Here is a 19,161-nt window from a genome sequence, read left to right as displayed (position 1 = left end):
TTTCAAGTACATTAAAACACTTTTTAAATCCAAAAGAATCAGTAGAAACTATTTAAACTAATTTCTTCATTTTAGATATCACAAATTTAAGGATCAGAGAAGCTAACAAAGATCTTGCCTAAAAAGTCAAGTATCATACACTGAGCAATGAGACTGGATCAGGGTGTTTGGACACTCCCGTTAAGAAAATATTGTCAAATGGGACAAACGCCAAACGAACAAGATGACTTTTCAAGTATAAGTTAAACTAATTAACTTTCCATTCAAGTTGGAAAGTTCTAGCATCTGAGATCCTTACATCTTCTTGCAAGCATGCGTTCTCAGATGGTTGGTCACTACCTATGGTAGAAATTTGCCCAACACCATTGCTTTGCAAATTTGTCGCATTCATTTTAGCCTTCAGAATAATTGGATCATACCTGTTGTTCCAGAGGTAAAAATGTAAAGACAAGTAGACTTGAGGAGTGAGACAACATGGCGGCTGCGTGGCACGGGCTCATCAGATGAGGTGCTCAGTTTTTCTTTGAGTGAAATTATGCCTTGTGGAACTGAATCTTTCATCCCCCAAACACTGATATTTTCTGAGAGGCTTGGAAGGATTTCTTCTACAGTTCCAAGCAAATCTAAAAGCCAAAGGGTTGGGAAGAGGTAAGCAAACCTTAAATCTCAAACCATTCACTTTGGAGTTGCTTTTGTGTATTGAAACAGGGATCAAATGTAAATAAAATGCTGATTTCTTTCTCACGTTGGACAAGTAGTATCACAGCCATTTTATGGTTCTGTTTCAACAGGACCACTTGAAAGGGAAATTTAGTTATCGCCTGACAGACCAATGCAAGCAGTCCAATTCAGACTGAATTTAAGAGACTCTATTATTCAAATTATGGGTTTTCCCCTGCCAATTTTTAAATAAAACTATTTAAAATTCTGCCTGAATCTAAATTCAGGATACTGCACTGAACATTTTCCTTGAAGTACAACTCGGTAGCTAATTATTCCAAAAAGCTGTCTGTAGGTTACTCTTCAGTTTCACTGTAATGCAAAACATTTGGGAGAATCCCCTGACTGCTCTGAAACAAGATCATTGTGGTTTAGAAATCATTCCAAAGCCAAAAGTTAAGTGAGTGGGTACTCCAAAATGGGGGAGGGTGGGAGAGAGAGGCGAAGATTGAGAAATCACCTACTGGGTACAATGTTTACAATTCAGACTTTGGGTCTGAATTGTGCCTGCCACCACACCTTGCTAATTTTTGTATTTTTAGTAGAGATGGGGTTTTCACCATGTTGGCCAGGCTGGTCTCGAGCTCCTGACCTCAGGTGATCCATCCACCTTGGCCTCCCAAAGTGCTAGGATTATAGACATGAGCCACTGCGCCCAGCCCGACAGCTGGATTTTCTATGACCTTTAACAAAGTCTACATTGTAGGCTTAATTTCTGTTTTCAAAGAAGCATGTTCATTCAGAACTTACGTATTTTTTTCCTCCCACATGCGGTGTACTTTATTACGTGGGGTTGCAAGTACAAAAATGTTAATTATAATCCCTGCGTAAAATCCTTTAGCATTTATTTTACAAATTGATTTCTTGTTTCTTCATCAACATTAGATCTTATTCACATTTTTGAGACTGCAAAATATATGGGTAAAAATTTTATATATCCCTCTAATATGCCATTAGTATGAATTATATTATTTATGCTGCACTAAAAACTATATTATTCTACATAAAACAAGCTAATACTTTCAAAGATATGGGATGGGAATTGATTGATTATAGCTGTTAATGCATTGGTAAGCATTTCAACTTTAAACTTTTAGGCACTAATAAACCTAATATGAAATTGAGCTACAAATGGTTAACTTTAGCTTTCCATACTGCAAAGCAACATTAGAATTCAAAGTGAAATTAGAGATCTTGCCACATGCTTATAGTTACCACCCTATTGTGTAGAGCAGTTCAACAGGCTTGTCACATAATGCATGGGTAGCTATGGTTTCTAAGAAAATTGATGCTTAAATAAACAATGTCTTCAAGCAATTCATATTGAGCTATAGATATTAATACTTCATATAAGGTCCAAAAATTCACTTTATCATAATATGCCAGCTATTTATACAAATATTAGTTTATTAATAATCATACTAACTCTAGGAAGTATGTTTTATCTTCATTTTAAGGAGACCGAACATAAGAAATTTGAAGGCAATTGAACATTAGAAAAAACTGACTGACCTGCGTAAGTTAATACATGATAGAGTTTGTGTTTTCATTCAAATATACTAGACTTCGAAATCTATCCTGTTAACTTTAAGACCTATACTACTACACTGCCATTCATTACATGTATTTTTAAAATCAGTTATCTAAACATGATTTATTAAATAATTCTTCTCTTTTCCATTGGTAACTCAGGCTGTTCCACTCAATTCTCTGTCTAGTTTTGTGATATTATACTTTTTAATAAGTATAGCTTTAAAATATCTTTATAGAGCTGGTAGTATTAGTAATTTCTCATTAAACATTATTTCAAAAAATTATTTCCCTATTTCACCCATTTTTCAACACAAAGCTTGCAATTAGATTGTCAAAAACCCATTGTTCTGATACAGTTTAGAAGTTAAGCTATTTGACTTGTTTTTCCTGTTAGTGGATATTATATGTGCTTTAACAACAATACTCAAAGAACTGCTGGAGAAAATGGCTTATTTGACTTAGTTTTCAAACTGTATCATTTGTGAAGTTAAAAATAATTTTAGATTGCTTTTGCTATATCATATCTTTCCTCTTGATATAAAATAAAAACTAATAATAGTGTTAGAAAAATATATCAAAATACATATTTGGACAGCTTGCAATACACTGCTGTTGAAATCATCATCTGAAAGTCATGTTAACCTGATTAAATAATTTTATTCGAACACAAGCTGATTAAACTTCTATTCCTCTTGGATTTTTCATATGTTGCTTGCCAAGATAATTTAAAGATTTGTGAATCAGATTGCTTATGCATCAATCATGTTATATTCAGTTCTGACAAATATAAATTATTTTTCCTTAAAAATATAAGGATTCAACATGAAGTGTTGGCTATATTATTTGTTTATGGGAGCAGGAATTGGAACCTGTGAGAAGGGAGTGAAGAATAAGAAAAGTTAACACCTGGAATACAGGAAAATTGCCCAAGAATGGGTTCCAACTTACACTGTGGATCCCACCAGCTTAAAAACAAAAACATATAGTTTCAGGAAAACACTGGAATTCTGGATTGATTCCCTAGAGTATAGGATTTTCAGCCAGAGAAACTGGATTCAAACGCCACTTCTGACACTTACTAGTTGTGTGACCTTGGACAAGTCACTTCATTTATCTGAGTCTCCCTCTTCTCTTTTGAAAAGTGACTCCATACAACTTATACAGTTGCTGAGATAATTAAATGGACTACATAAACCATTCATTATGGTGCCTGACCCAGAATCAGTCCTTCTTAAATGGTGTCTGCAGAGGTTGTTGTTGTTATTACTACTACTGTTGGTTGTGATGATGATGACATACAATGAGCTCAAGCTCATTAAATAGGAAGTTGAAGGCTGAAAAGAGGAGATCACAGACCCTGGAAGGGAGAGAAACAGATTGGGAATCCAGGTCCTTACATGGGAGAAGTGCTTCTAGTGATTCTGGCGTATTTTGTTTCCAAGTCAGACCATACCCTTCCTCTTCCTACCCAAAAGGGTATAACCAGGCAGGGTGAGTTGGGGCTCACTTAACATAGCAAAGTTCTCAAGGAATGAGATATAAAATTGATCAATAACAGAAGCACAAATCTTTCTATTGCAATAACATATTTTTCCCTGGCATGATTTAACTGGCCTGAGTATATGCACACAAGTTTCTAAGTGGGTTTATGTGTTTTCAGTCTCAGTTGTTCCCACATTTTTGAGGGGAGCAGATGGAATATTATTATAACATAATTTATACATATTATTATAACCAAAATTACACAAAAAAAGAAAAAGTCAAACACTTCATTTGATGTTATTTTGAACACATCACCTGTTGCCAATGAATAATTATTACTGAAATGGCACAAGAAGGCATGTTGCATCTGGCTTGCTATTTTTCAGTAAGAAAGTGGTGAAATTAGAAGAGTAAATGCAGATGAAAGCAATCTACAGACAGAATCATTAGTAAGTAAATGATATATATATATTTAATATATATTATATATAATATATAAAAATACATATATATATATTTAAAAGCCAGTGAATACTAAGGTAGTATTTCTGCAAGACTCGGACCCCATCAGGGCTATTTCCCTCATGACCTCTTAGTTATTAACAGTAGAAGAACCCTCTTCTTTTTGGCCAGAGAAGAGCTAGTGACCTCACTCCAAACTTGTATCTGAGAGCATTCCAACCTTGGCCACTGAGGGTTGGGAAGTAGTTATGGATGTACTGCTACTGGAGAGGACAAGAAAGATGTTTAAAGTCAACTCACTAGGGTTGTGTAACACACTATGTGGGTTTCCCTCCATACAATAAATCTCAAATGAAGAGACCTGGGCAAAAGTGACTCCTTACTATGGCTGGCTGTCTCTGCCATTACGTAGTTAAAAATGATGATTGCATCCATTTGTTGAATATACTTTATGATTCTGGTATTCTGTTGGGTTCTTTACATTTAATTCACACAAGACCCAATGATAATCATTGATCAAACCTATGTGATATAGCCTACTACACACCTAGGCTGTACGATATAGCCTACTGCTATAGGGGTCTGTCCGGCTTACCTCTGTCTGAACCACCTGATTCATCTTTCTACCTCAATATACTCTCTGTGGGGATATAATGATTTAATAGTACACCATCAGAAACGTCCAATGACAATCCAAGAAATCTGAAATTTAATGTGCTAAAAACAATATGTTTATATTGTTTACCAATGAGATTCCAGATGCCAACAATACAGTATTTTAAGTATAAAAGTGACTATGATCTAAGCTACATCTTATTACAAAATCTGTTAATTAATCAAAATAGAATTTTTCCATCTTTGGAAAACATATATCTCATTTATGTTTGAAGGTATGCCAGAAAGAATGGTTGACTTCTCCAGCAACCTACTTACTGAGCCAATCAACTAAATAGTCTTGGCTTAAAACTTCAGTATCCCAAAGTGGCTTTTTTAAATACAAAAACTGATTGTTGGTGTTAAAAACAAAAAATAAGGAAACAATGCGATTAGTTATTGGCAAGCAAAGTAAAAGCTGGCACAAGTAAAATTGCAAAATTAATTGGTTCTACTTAAACAACAATTCAGTCAACAGGAAAGTCTGAATGCTCTATTTTGAGAAATAACCAGTCCTATGTACTTTAAGATGAATCTCTCAGGAAACCAGCTTTGGAATGTTTCCATCTTTTCAGGGACACTGTGGCCCTCTTGGTTGGCCCTTGCAAACAGAACTTATGGCTTTATCAATTATTAGCACAACTTGGAGTTTACATTTGCCACAGACCCTTTCCTCCTGTAGTGAAAACAAGATTAAAATCAGTGCTCGACAGTAAACATTTGTGTTTTTATCGTTCCAAGATAGCTGAATAGGAACAGGACCAGTCTATAGCTCCCAGCATGAGCGATGTAAAATACTGTTGATTTCTGCATTTCCACCTGAGGTACTGGGTTCATCTCACTGGGACTTGATGGACAGTGGGTGCGGCCCACAGAGTGTGAGCCAAAGCAGGGTGGGGCATCGCCTCACCTGGGAAGCACAAGGGGTCAGAGAATTCCCTTTCCCAGCCAAGGGGAGCTGTGACAGATGGTACCTGGAAACTCAGGACACTCCCACCCTAATACTGCGCTTTTCCAACTATCTTAGAAAATGGCACACCAGGAAATTATATCCTGTGCCTGGCTCGGTGGGTCCCATGCCCATGGAGCCTTGCTCACTGCTAGCACAGCAGCCTGAGATTGAACTGCGAGGTGGCAGCAAGGCTGGAGGAGGGGTGTCTGCAACTGCTGAGGCTTCACTAAGTAAACAAAGGGGCCAGGAAGCTCGAACTGGGTGGAGCCCACCTCAGCACAACCAGGCCTGCCTGCCTCTGTAGTCTCCACCTCTGGGGGCAGGGCATAGCTGAACAAAAGGCAGCAGACACTTCTGCAGACTTAAACATCCCTGTCTGACAGCTCTGAAGAGAGCAGTGGTTCTCCCAGCAGGGAGTTTAAGATCTGAGAACGGACAGACTGCCTCCTCAAGTATGTCCCTGACCCCCGAGTAGCCTAACTGGAAGACACCTCCCAGTAGGGGCTGACTGACACCTCATACAGCTGTGTGCCCCTCTGAGATGAAGCTTCCAGAGGAAGGATCAGGCAGCAACATTTGCTGTTCTGCAGCCTCCGCTGGTGATACCCAGGCAAACAGGGTCTGGAGTGGACCTCCAGCAAACTCCAACAGACCTGCAGCTGAGGGTCTTGACTGTTAGAAGGAAAAATAAACAAAAAGGAATAGCATCAACACTAACAAAAAGGACATCCACACAAAAAATGCCATTTGTAGGTCACCATCATCAAAGAACAAGGGTAGATAAAACCACAAAGATGGGGAGAAATCAGAGCAGAAAAGCTGAAAATTCTAAAAATCAGAGCACCTCTTCTCTTTCAAAGGATCATAGCTCCTTGCCAGCAATGGAACAAAACTGGATGGAAAATGAATTTGATGAGTTGACAGAAGCAGGCTTCAGAAGACCGGTAATAACAAACTTCTCTGAGCTAAAGCAGGATGTTCGAACCCATCACAAAGAAGCCAAAAATCATGAAAAAATATTAAACAAATGGCTAACTAGAATGAACAGTGTAGATATGACCTTAAATGACCTGATGGAGCTGAAAACCATGGCATGAGAACTACGTGACGCATGCATAAGCTTCAGTAGCCGATTCAATCAAGGATTGAAATGATATCAGAAAGGATATCAGTGATTGAAGATCAAATGAATGAAATTAAGCAACAAGAGAAGCTTAGAGAAAAAAAGAGCAAAAAGAAACAAAGTCTCCAAGAAATATGGGACTATGTGAAAACACCAAATCTATGTTTGATTGTTGTATCTGAAAGTGATGGGGAGAATGGAACCAAGTTGGAAAACACTCTTCAGGATATTATCCAGGAGAACTTCCCAACCTAGCAAGGCAGGCCAACATTCAAATTCAGCAAATACAGAGAACACCACAAAGATACTCCTTGAGAAGAGCAACCCCAAGACACATAATTGTCAGAATCACCAAAGTTGAAATGAAGGAAAAAAAGTAAAGGGCAGCCAGATAGAAAGGTCAAGTTACCCACAAAAGGAAGTCCATCCGACTAACAGCAGATCTTTCAGCACAAACTCTACAAGCCAGAAGAGAGTGGGGGCCAATATTCAACATTCTTAAAGAAAAATAATTTTCAACCCAGAGTTTCATATCCAGCCAAACTAAGCTTCATAAGTGAAGGAGAAATAAAATCCTTTACAGACAAGCAAATGCTCAGGGATTTTGTCACCACAGGCCTACCTTACAAGAGCTCCTGAAGGAAGACTAAACATGGAAAGGAACAACTGGTAACAGCCACTGCAAAAACACACAAAATTGTAAAGACTATTGATGCTAGGAAGAAACTGCATCAACTAATGAGCAAAATAACCAGCTAAAATCATAATGACAGGATCAAACTCACACATAACAATATTAGCCTTAAATGTAAATGGGCTAAATTCCCCAAGTAAAAGACACAGACTGGCAAATTGGGTGAAGAGTCAAGACCCATCAGTGTGCTGTATTCAGGAGACCCATCTCACCTGCAGAGACACACATAGGCTCAAAATGAAGGGATGGAGGAAGATCTACCAAGCAAATGGAAAACAAAACAAAAAGCAGGGGTTGCAATCCTAGTCTCTGATAAAACAGACTTTAAAAAAACAAAGATCAAAAGAGACAAAGAAGGCCCTTACAAAATGATAAAGGGATCAATTCAACAAGAAGAGGTAACTATCCTAAATATATATGCACCCAATACAGGAGCACCCAGATTCATAAAGGAAGTCCTTAGAGACCTACAAAGAGACTTAGACTACCACATGATAATAATGGGAGACTTTAACACCCCACTGTCAATATTAGACAGATCAATGAGACAGAAAGTTAACAAAGATATCCAGGACTTAAACTCAACTCTGCACCAAGCAGACTTAATAGACAGCTACAGAACTCTCCACCCAAAATCAACAGAATATACGTTCTTCTCAGCACCACATCACACTTATTCCAAAATTGACTACATAGTTGGAAGTGAAGCACTCTTCAGAAAATGTAAAAGAAAAAAAATTATAACAAACTGTCTCTCAGACCACAGTGCAATCAAATTAGAACTCAGGATTAAGAAACTCACTCAAAACCGCACAACTACATGGCAACTGATCAACCTGCATCTCAACGACTACCGGGTAAATAATGAAATGAAGGCAGAAATAAAGATGTTCTTTGAAAACAATGAGAACAAAGACACAATATACCAGAATCTCTGGGACACGTTTAAACAGTGTGTGGAGGGAAATTTTTAGCACTAAATGCCTACAGGAGAAAGCAGGAAAGATCTAAAGTCACTACCCTAAGATCACAATTAAAAGAACTAGACAAGCAAGAGCAAACACATTCAAAAGCTAGCAGAAGGCAAGAAATAACTAAGATCAGAGCTGAACAGAAGGAGATAGAGACACACACACACAAAAAATGCTTCAAAAAATCAGTGAATCCAGGAGATGGTTTTTTGAAAAGATCAAAAAAAACCAAAAACAACAACAACAACAACAACAAAAAACTGATAGACCACTAGCAAGACTAATAAAGAAGAAAACAGAGAAGAATCAAAGAGACGCAATAAAAAAATGATACAGTGGATATCACTACCGATCCCACGGAAATACAAATTACCATCAGAGAATACTATAAACACCTCTATGCAAATAAACTAGAAAATCTAGAAGAAATGGATAAATTCCTGGAAACATACATCTTCCCAAGACTAAACCAGGAAGAAGTCGAATCTCTGAATAGACCTACAACAGCCTCTGAAATTGATGCAATAATTGATAGCCTACCAACCAAAAAAAATGCAGGACAAGATGGGTTCACAACCAAATTCTACCAGAGGTACAAAAAGGAGTTGGTACCATTCCTTCTGAAACTATTCCAATCCATAGAAAAAGATGAAATCCTCCCTAACTCATGAGGTCAGCATCATCCTCATACCAAAGCATGGCAGAAACACAACAGAAAAAGAGAATTTTAGATCAATATCCCTGATGAACGCCGATGCAAAAATCCTCAGTAAAATACTGGCAAACCTTATCCAGCAGCACATCAAAAAGTTTATCCAACATGATCACGTTGGCTTCATCCCTTGGATGTAAGGCTGGTTCAACACATGCAAATCAATAAACTTAATCCATCATATAAACAGAACCAAAGACAATAAATACATGATTATCTCAATAGATGCAGAAAAGCCTTCAAAAAAATTAAACAGCCCTTCATGCTAAAAACTCTCAATAAATTAGGTATTGCTGGGATGTATCTCAAAATAATAAGAACTATGTATGACAAACCCACATCCAATATCATAGTGAATGGGCAAAAACTGGAAGCATTCCCTTTGAAAACTGGCACAAGACAGGGATGCCCTCTCTCACCACTCCTATTCAACGTAGTGTTGGAAATCCTGGCCAGGGCAATCAGGCAGGAGAAAGAAATAAAGGGTATTCAACTGGAAAAGAGGAAGTCAAATTGTCCCTGTTTGAAGATGACATGATTGTATATTTAGAAAACCCCATCATCTCAGCCCAAAATCTCCTTAATCTGATAAGCAACTTCAGCAAAGTCTCAGGATACAAAATCAATGTGCAAAAATCACAAGCATTCCTATACACCAATAACAGACAAACAGCCAAATCATGAGTGAACTCCCATTCACAATTGTTTCAAAGAGAATAAAACACCTAGGAATCCAACTAACAAGGGATGTGAAGGACCCCTTCAAGGAGAACCACAAACCACTGCTCAACAAAATAAAAGAGGACTCAAACAAATGGAAGAATATTCCATGCTCATGGATAAGAAGAATCAATATCATGAAAAGAATCAATATCGTGAAAAGTAATTTATAGATTCAATGCCATCCCATCAAGCTACCAATGACTTTCTTCACAAAATTGGAAAAAACTACTTTAAAGTTCACATGGAACCAAAAAAAAAGCCCACATTGCCAAGACAATCCTAAGCAAAAAGAACAAAGCTGGAGGCATCATGCTACCTGACTTCAAACTATACTACAGGGCTATAGCAACCAAAACAGCATGATATTAGTACCAAAACAGAGAGATAGGCCAATGGAACAAAACAGAGACATCAGAAATAATGCCAGACATCTACAACCATCTGATCTTTGAAAAACCTGACAAAAACAAGAAATGGGGAAAGGATTCCCTATTTAATTAATAATGCTGGGAAAACTGGCTAGCCATATGTAGAAAGCTGAAACTGGATCTCTTCCTTACACCTTATACAAAAATTAATTCAAGATGGATTAAAGACTTAAATGTTAGACCTAAAACCATAAAAACCCTAGAAGAAAACCTAGGCAATACCATTCAGGACATAGGCATGGGCAAGGACTTCAGGACTAAAACACCAAAAGCAATGGCAACAAAAGCCAAAATTGACAAATGGGATCTAATTAAACTAAAGAGCTTCTGCACAGCAAAAGAAACTACCACTAGAGTGAACAGGCAACCTATAGAATGGGGGAAAGTTTTTACAATCTACCCATCTGACAAACGGCTAATATCCAGAATCTACAAAGAACTTAAATGACTTTACAAGAAAAAATTCAAACAACCCCATCAAAAAGTGGGCAAAGGATATGATCAGACACTTCTCAAAAGAAGACATTCATACAGCCAACAGACACATGAAAAAATGCTAATCATCACTGGACATCAGAGAAATGCAAATCAAAACCATAATGAGACACCATCTCACACCAGTTAGAATGGCTAAAATGTCAGGAAACAGGTGCTGGAGAGGATGTGGAGAAATAGGAATGCTTTTATACTGTTGGTGGGACTGTAAACTAGTTCAACCATTGTGGAAGACAGTGTGGTGATTCCTCAAGGATCTAGAACTAGAAATACCATTTGACCCAGCCATCCCATTACTGGGTATATACCCAAAGGATTCTAAATCATGCTGCTATAAAGACACATGCACACGTATGTTTATTGTGGCACTGTTCACAATAGCAAAGACTTGGAACCAACCCAAATGTCCATCAATGATAGACTGGATTAAAAAAATGTGGCACATGTATACCACGGAATACTATGCAGCCATAAAAAAGGATGAGTTCATGTCCTTTGTAGGGACATGGATGAAGCTGGAAACCATGATTCTGAGCAAACTATCACAAGGACAGAAAACCAAACACCACATGTTCTCACTCATAGGTGAGAACTGAACAATGAGAACACTTGAACACAGGGTGGGGAGCATCACACACTGGGGCCTGTCATTGGGTTGGGGGCAGGGGGAGGGATAGCATTAGGAGGAATACCTAATGTAAATGACGAGTTAATGGGTGCAGCACACCAACATGGCACATGTATACATATGTAATAAACCTGCACGTTGTGCACATGCACCCTAGAACTTAAAGTATAATAGTTAATAAACAAATACATAAATAAATATATAAATAAGAAAAAGTAAACATTTTCCACTTTATCAGACCACAAGTTGAACTGAAAAGAACTAGGAAGAGTGATAGCCTTGAAGGACTAACCCATTTTCTGTATACTGCCTAACTCATTTTTGTTTGATATATAAATATTACATGATAAAGGTTATTTGAAAAATTCTATACCTTAGAGATCACCAGTGTGTAAATATATTTTTCCATATTCTGTGAGTTTAAAAACTTTATACAAGATATTGGTATGTATCCATTAATCTAAAATACTTCAATATTTTCATTATGGTCCTTGCAATTGATCTTCCTCTTTCTGCACCTTCCTTCCCCATTGAAGAAGGATCTGCATCAACCATTCAGATTACACCAAACAAGTATCATTTTTCATATTTCAATTCTATTTCATTAAGCAACCCATCTTCCTAGGTTCTTTACTAATTAGCCACTAAACCCCAGGCTTTTCTTTACAGTTCAGGGTAAATATGTGTAGCCTAAGATGTCCTAACTCCAAGGTAGGGGGAGGAGGAAGGGTAGAACTTCGTGAAAAAAAGAAAAAGATGCATGCATGGATCAGGAGAAGAAATAGAAAGGGCCCTAGAGTCTGCCAAGAGCCCACTTTCTGGCTCACAGGTGGGAGCACAACCTTGCTAGGCAAGTCCTAGCTTGCAGACAGTATAAAATAGGAGCAGACATGAAGAAAGGAATTAATGTACTTTCCATTAAACATATCTCTTCTGCAAATGTAGTCATCCCTGATAATGTACAATTAGAGGTAGGTGGGTGTGTCACAATGAAGTCAGATAACTTTCCTATTCCTCATTTTGTCAGAGCTGATAAAATTTAGAACTGACCAAGTTCTCTGTGTGTTCGTGCACTCACTGAAGGTACCAATAGCAGTGAAACTGTCCCTGTCTCAAAATGGTAGGAAGCAGAGATTTCATAAAAGTTTTCTGAAACTGCATGCCTGAAAGGAGGAGATAGGTGTTAAATCAGCATAGAATTGTAAAACTATTTTGTACTCTTAACATGCACACTTCACTCACCCAAAATATTAGTTATGAATTATCCTAAAGAAAAAAAAAAAAGGGTAGGAAAGCAGGTGGGTTGCCATTCTGTATAAGCAGACCACACCCCATACTCTACCTGCGCCCACCACTAGGGCTGTGGGCCCACAGGCGCGGATGCAATTCAGGAGGGAGTTGGAGCGAATGTTGGAGTTGAGAAAGGCCACCACGCAGCCCAGCTTGGCGAGGCCGAACCACACGTGAACGAAGTCCGGCTCATTGCTCATCAGTAGAGCCACGGTGTCCCCCCTTTTCAGAGAGGAATGGTTCAGGAAAACATGGGCCACTCTGCTACTCCTTTTGTCTACATCCTGATAGGTGTAGATGTCTCCCTCATAGATGATGAAAGGTTTCCGAGGTTGTCTTTTGGCATGACTCAAGAATTTATCCAGCACAGTCACCAGCTCCCCTCTCTTTTCGTACTTCTTCAGCCGAATTATAACGAGCATCACCTTCACCAGGAATAAGAAGTCATCCCAAAAGTAAGGGAACAGGAGTTTCTGCACGAAGTGCAGGACGACCATTCCAGCCCCCAGAACTGTTAGCCATGACAGAAGCATGGGGGCCACGGGACCAGAAGGCAGCTCTGATCTCAGCCCCACCAGCGTCCTTCTCTTCCAGGCACAGCTCTCCGCGGAGACCGCCGGTCCTCACTACTCAGGGCTTACACCTGAAGTTCTTGTCAGCTTTTCCGGGGCGGAACGGGGTGGGGAGGAATCCTGAGAAACAGAATCAGAGCTTTGCACTGAAAAGGTCGCCCCAAGTGGTGCTGAAGATTAATCTTGGGTCACTGGGCGGCTGGAGAACAGGGAGCCTCCGACTCCTGCGAGAAACCAACACAGCCACCCTCAGGGGTCTCGGAATCTACGACCCCAGCGCTGCGCCCTCGCCTCCCAACCGCGACAGCGGCCCGTGCTCTGCGGGCTCTCCAGGACTTTCCAGCCCTCTTCTCTGTGAGGGTTGGGTCAGTCCTCCCTGATTCTGCGACCCTAAACAAACCTCACCACCCTCAGAAGAAGGTCCAGGGACAGAAGCTTTTCTCCTCTCAGGTAGTCTTTCCCGCGATCTTGACTTGGAGGCTGAATTCCAGCCGAGAAAAGCTGGGGTGACGATGACTGAGAAGCGCAGTGATTTAAAGTCTCTACGCACCAGAAACTGCGCAGGGGCTCAGGACCACGCCTCGGCCCGTGGCCGCAGGGCCAGCGAGTTCCAGGACTCCTGAGCGCTGCCCGCGTCCAGCCCCGCCCAACCCCGCCCAGTCCCTCGGATGCAACGGGTCCCCGAGAACTGCTCCTAGGTGACCTACACGCCCACTGGAAGGGGCTGCCCCTACCCCAGCCGCAGCTCGCACTCTGAGTGTCGAGTGTCGTTAGGCTGGCCTAGTGTAGCTCTCCTCCGAATCGCGGCAGGAGTGTTGCCCCCCTCCTTCGGCCTCCAGGCTCAGTGCCAACCACTTCCACTGGAGTGCCGCAGCAGCTGGAACTGCCTGGGCCCCTCCGCCAGCTCGTCCCTGGGCGCGCGTCTGGAGAAGTGTGTCGCGCCGACCTGCTCACACCCCAGGGAGGAGGCCCACGACTGGCGTCTCTGGCGGGGAAGAATGTGACAGTCCCGTGGGGGGAAACCTAGGGATCTGGAAGGCTTGGGGTCACAGGAGAACCAGGGTTGCTAGAATTGAGCGGCGCGGGGGCCCTGGCGAGGCTGGCAAGGTAGAACAGTGTCGCACAAAAGGTCACCCATTGAACCAGTTAATAACTAGAGAATGGAAAGGAAAGAACAAACACCAAAAAACTGCAGAGAGAGAGAGCGGCAGGGAGGGAGGGAGGGAAGGAATATTTATGAACTGGACAGATCCAATAATTTTTGTAAGAAAGGAATATTTGGACACATCACAAAACTGTACTGTTCTTTACAAAAAGTATTTTTGGAAAACATATTGATAGGTTGGTTTTTACATTTATATTAGAACTCTGTCGTTAGAGGACCAAGACAGTGCATTTTACAAAATCTGGCAACAATATTGATTGACAGCTTCAGTCGATATTCATATTTAAAAATAAAACGAAGTTTATAATGCTATTTTCAGTCCTTAAAAATAACAGGATTCCCCCCTCCCCGAGACAGATCATTTAAAGAATTATGTCTTCAAACTAAGGATTCTAAAGGGAGTGGGGAGGTGGAGTGGAGAAGTAACAAGTTAGTGGAATGGATAACAAAATTTTATACGAAGATGAAATTGTACTAAAGATAAAAAAACTAAAGAACATTTGATTACACGTATTTTTTCTAGCAGACACCATCATCCTAGCTGTTTGCTTTTAAGTGAATATAAATGGTTAATTGCATGTGTTAAAATAATTAAGGATGGCCTCAGCTTGTCAGGTGTTTCTCCCTTCTGCCTTATGTTCTGCAAATGGATTCTGGCTAACTTCAGATTCTGTAATAAAAAAAAACCTGATAATTCCAAAGATGAGCTCCAGTTTATTCATCTGAAAATGACTACTTTGAAGTCACAGTGAAGAGCTCTCTGAAAGCCAAAGGAACATAGGCTCTTAAAGCCCTTTTCTGTAAATGACAAAAAAATGCTTTCTAAATTTACTCAGAAGCTCTGATCTTTTCGATTCAGAAATATCTTTTTAATTAAGAAATAGTATCAAGTAGCTTATAACTTGCAATGTTAGTTTACAACTTGAAAAATGTCTTTGACATTCTATTGTTTTCTCTTCTAGCTTTAGTCTACTTAAGTCACCTCCAAATAACATTTAAAGAACACAAAAGAATATGGAGCAGTTGGCCTCAGACTTTTGTAGTTTTAATGAGTAAAATCTGTCCTTCTCCAGAGGAGATACAGAGAGATAGGCATGGCATTTCTTTTATTTTGCTACATTTAAAACATTAAGCACACATTACAACACTGACCATCTACTGTTACCATTGTTTCATAAAGAGAGGATTTATTTCAACATTTTAAAGAAGGAAGGGAATGCCACTTATAATAGAGGACCACATTTTAAAATGAATAAAATTAAATTCACAAAAAACTCATTTTGCTACACTTATTTTTCTTATCATGGACATTCTAATACCATTCTAAGGCATGAAACTAAATTTTTAGCAATTACAGATACAATGAATTTAGAATATATTCAGCACCATAAATGTGAGCTTGTTTGATTTATTAGGAAGAACTACAAGTAAGTATATGTTGGGCCAGAATTTGTACTAACCCAAACCAATTTTATGCCTGAAATCTCACCATGGAAGAGGTAATCAATGAAAAATCTTGGGACAGTTAACAGTATTGTGTATATACCTATATTAGCCCATGTATCTGTTTCTATTTTGTCCAGAAATTTTGCATTCACTTTCAAATGCTACCAAAGGCAGCTAAGTAAAATAAATACAATTTTTAGCTAGAATAATTAAGTATTTTGAAATGGGAGAAATACAGCAACAGTTAGTTGCAAGTGAGTAAATCTATTATTTCACCAAAATAAAGAGAAATAAACACATAGAAATAGTCTAGACATTCCTGCTAACATTACTTTTGAATAGGAACAGTGCGATACTTCTCTGGTTCTCCTTTAGAAAATATAAAGACTGTATGTTTTTCTTTAATGTAATTTGAAAATAAAAATATTGTGACTAAATGAAAATCAATGCCAAAAAAAGTTTATTTTTAATCTACATATGGTCTCCTCAACCCCTTCTTCATTTCTGATTTGACTTTCCTCTGTAACCCACTACCGACCACCATTGCACCCTCAGCTCTGTAGAAGACGAATTGTTTAGTGAGTAGATCAAAGTAAGACTGAACAAATAGCAACATATGACAGACATGGAGCTCACAGGATTTTGCCACTGTAGCCTAAGCATTCTGACTCTGTGCTGTCAAATCACTTGTCTTCATGTCTTCTGATGCAATTCTATAGCAGTCATCATTTGGATTATGGGAGGTTTCAGTAAAAAACAAGAAATTTAGAAAGATGCCAAACAATGCTGGGTTGGTGGCTAAACATCATGATGAGTACTTGAAATGGGCCAAGAAACTCTGACTATCTAGATTGCAGCTGGGTCTTGGGAAAGGGGATGGCAGTGAAGTGAGTGAGGAAGTTGGATGGCTATGAAAATGAATGGGAGAATGCTGGATGCAGGAGTCATCCACTTTACAATTCTACCTGGGAATGGGGTCCTGCTCAGTTTTTAATTACTGCTTTTAGGATCTGATGATAACTTTGGTTTTCATGGGAAGTTTACTCTTCCTATAATCTAATGTTTATTTGTATTAATGAATAATCATTGCCCAGATTATTACTCAACACAAGGACTCATGAAGCAAACTGAACATTAAAAATAAGAGACGTGCACGGAGCCTTGCTCACTGCTAGCACAGCAGTCTGAGATCTAACTGCAAGGCAGTAGCAAGGCTAGGGGAGGGGGGTCTGCCATTGCAGAGGCTTGAGTAGGTAAAAAAGTGGCAATGAAGCTCAAACTGGGTGGAGCCCACCACAGCTCAAGGAAGCCTGCCTACCTCTGTAGACTTCACCTCTGGGGGCAGGGTATAGCTGAACAAAAGGCAGCAGACACTTCTGCAGACTTAAACGTCCCTATCTGACAGCTTTGAAGACAGCAGTGGTTCTCCCAGCATGCAGTTTGAGATATGATAACAGACAGACTACCTCCTCAAGTGGGTCCCTGACCCCTGAGTAGCCTAACTGGGAGTCACCTCCTAGTAGGGGCTGACTGACACCTCATATGCTGGGTGCCCCTCTGAGATGAAGCTTCCAGAGGAAGGATCAGGTGGCAACATTTGCCATTCTGCAATATTTGCTGTTCTGCAGCCTCTGCTGGTGATACACAGGGTCTGGAGTGGACCTCCAGCAAACTCCAACAGACCTGCAGCTGAGGGTCTTGACTGTTAGAAGGAAAACTAACAAACAGAAAGGACATCCACACCAAATCCCATCTGTACATCACCATCATCAAAGACCAAAGGTAGTTAAAATCACAAAGATGGGGAGAAACCAGAGCAGAAAAGCTGAAAATTCTAAAAATCTAAAATCTAAAAAGAAGCATCTCTTCTCCTCCAAAGGAATGCAGCTCCTCACCAGCAACAGAACAAAGCTGGGTGGAGAATAACGTTGACAAGTTGAGAGAAGGTGGCTTCAGATGATTGGTAATAACAAACTTCTCTGAATTAAAGGAGGATGATTGAACCCATCACAAAGAAGCTAAAAACCTTGAAAAACGATTAGACAAATGGCTAAGTAGAATAAACTGTAGAGAAGACCTTAAATGACCTGATGGAGCTGAAAACCATGGCACGAGAACTACATGACCCATGCACAAGCTTCAGTAGCCGATTCGATCAAGTGGAAGAAAGGATATCAGTGATTGAAGATCAAATGAATGAAATGGAGCCAGAAGAGAAGCTTAGAGAAAAAAAAGTAAAAAGAAATGAACAAAGCCTCCAAGAAATATGGGACTATGTGAAAACACCAAATCTACATCTGATAGGTGTACCTGAAAGTGACGGGGAGAATGGAACCAAGTTGGAAAACACTCTTCAGGATATTATCCAGAACTTCCCAACCTAGCAAGGCAGGCCAACATTCAAATTCAGCAAATACAGTGAACACCACAAAGATACTCCTTGAGAAGAGCAACCCCAAGACACATAATTGTCAGAATCACCAAAGTTGAAATGAAGGAAAAAATGTTAAGGGCTGCCAGAGAGAAAGGTCGGGTTGCCCACAAAGGGAAGCCCATGAGACTAACAGCAGATCTCTCAGCAAAAACTCTCCAAGCCAGAAGAGAGTGGGGGCCAATATTCAACATTCTTAAAGAAAAGAATTTTCAACCCAGAATTTCATATCCAGCCAAACTAAGTTTCATAAGTGAAGGAGAAATAAAATCCTTTACAGATAAGCAAATGCTGAGAGCTTTTGTAACCACAGGCCTGCCTTACAAGAGCTCCTGAAGGAAGCACTAAACATGGAAAGGATCAACTGGTACCAGCCGCTGCAAAAACATGCCAAATTGTAAAGATTATCAGTGCTAGGAAGAACCTGCATCAAGTAACGAGCAAAATAACCAGCTAATATTATAATGACAGGATCAAATTCACACATAACAAAATTAACATTAAATGTAAATCGGCTAAATGCTCCAATTAAAAGACACAGATTGGCAAATTGGATAGAGTCAAGACCCATCAGTGTGCTGTATTCAGGAGACCCATCTCACTTTCACAGACACACATAGGGCTCAAAATAAAGGGATGGAGGAAGACCTACCAAGTAAATGGAAAACAAAAAAAAAAAG

At 39.6% G+C, this 19,161-nt stretch overlaps 1 protein-coding gene across 1 annotated transcript in view; it reads right to left on the bottom strand.

The window, feature by feature from the left end:
• The window catches only part of SLC27A6 (solute carrier family 27 member 6), a 62,229-nt gene extending 47,818 nt beyond the window's left edge, over positions 1 to 14,411 (bottom strand). The window contains exons 1-3 of the mRNA XM_025388371.1: positions 13,840 to 14,411; positions 12,920 to 13,663; positions 420 to 623 (exon numbers count right to left, since the gene is read on the bottom strand). Of these exons, the coding sequence (XP_025244156.1) occupies positions 420 to 623; positions 12,920 to 13,400 (685 nt within the window). The 5' untranslated portion in view covers positions 13,401 to 13,663; positions 13,840 to 14,411. The remainder of the gene's footprint in view (positions 1 to 419; positions 624 to 12,919; positions 13,664 to 13,839) is intronic.
• Positions 14,412 to 19,161: the final 4,750 nt, after the last annotated feature.

Source organism: Theropithecus gelada, chromosome 6 (assembly GCF_003255815.1).
Source record: "Theropithecus gelada isolate Dixy chromosome 6, Tgel_1.0, whole genome shotgun sequence".
Classification (NCBI taxonomy): Eukaryota; Metazoa; Chordata; class Mammalia; order Primates; family Cercopithecidae; genus Theropithecus; species Theropithecus gelada.
The sequence above is the reverse complement of the archived record's forward strand: the minus strand, read 5'-3'. Positions and strand labels throughout refer to the sequence as shown.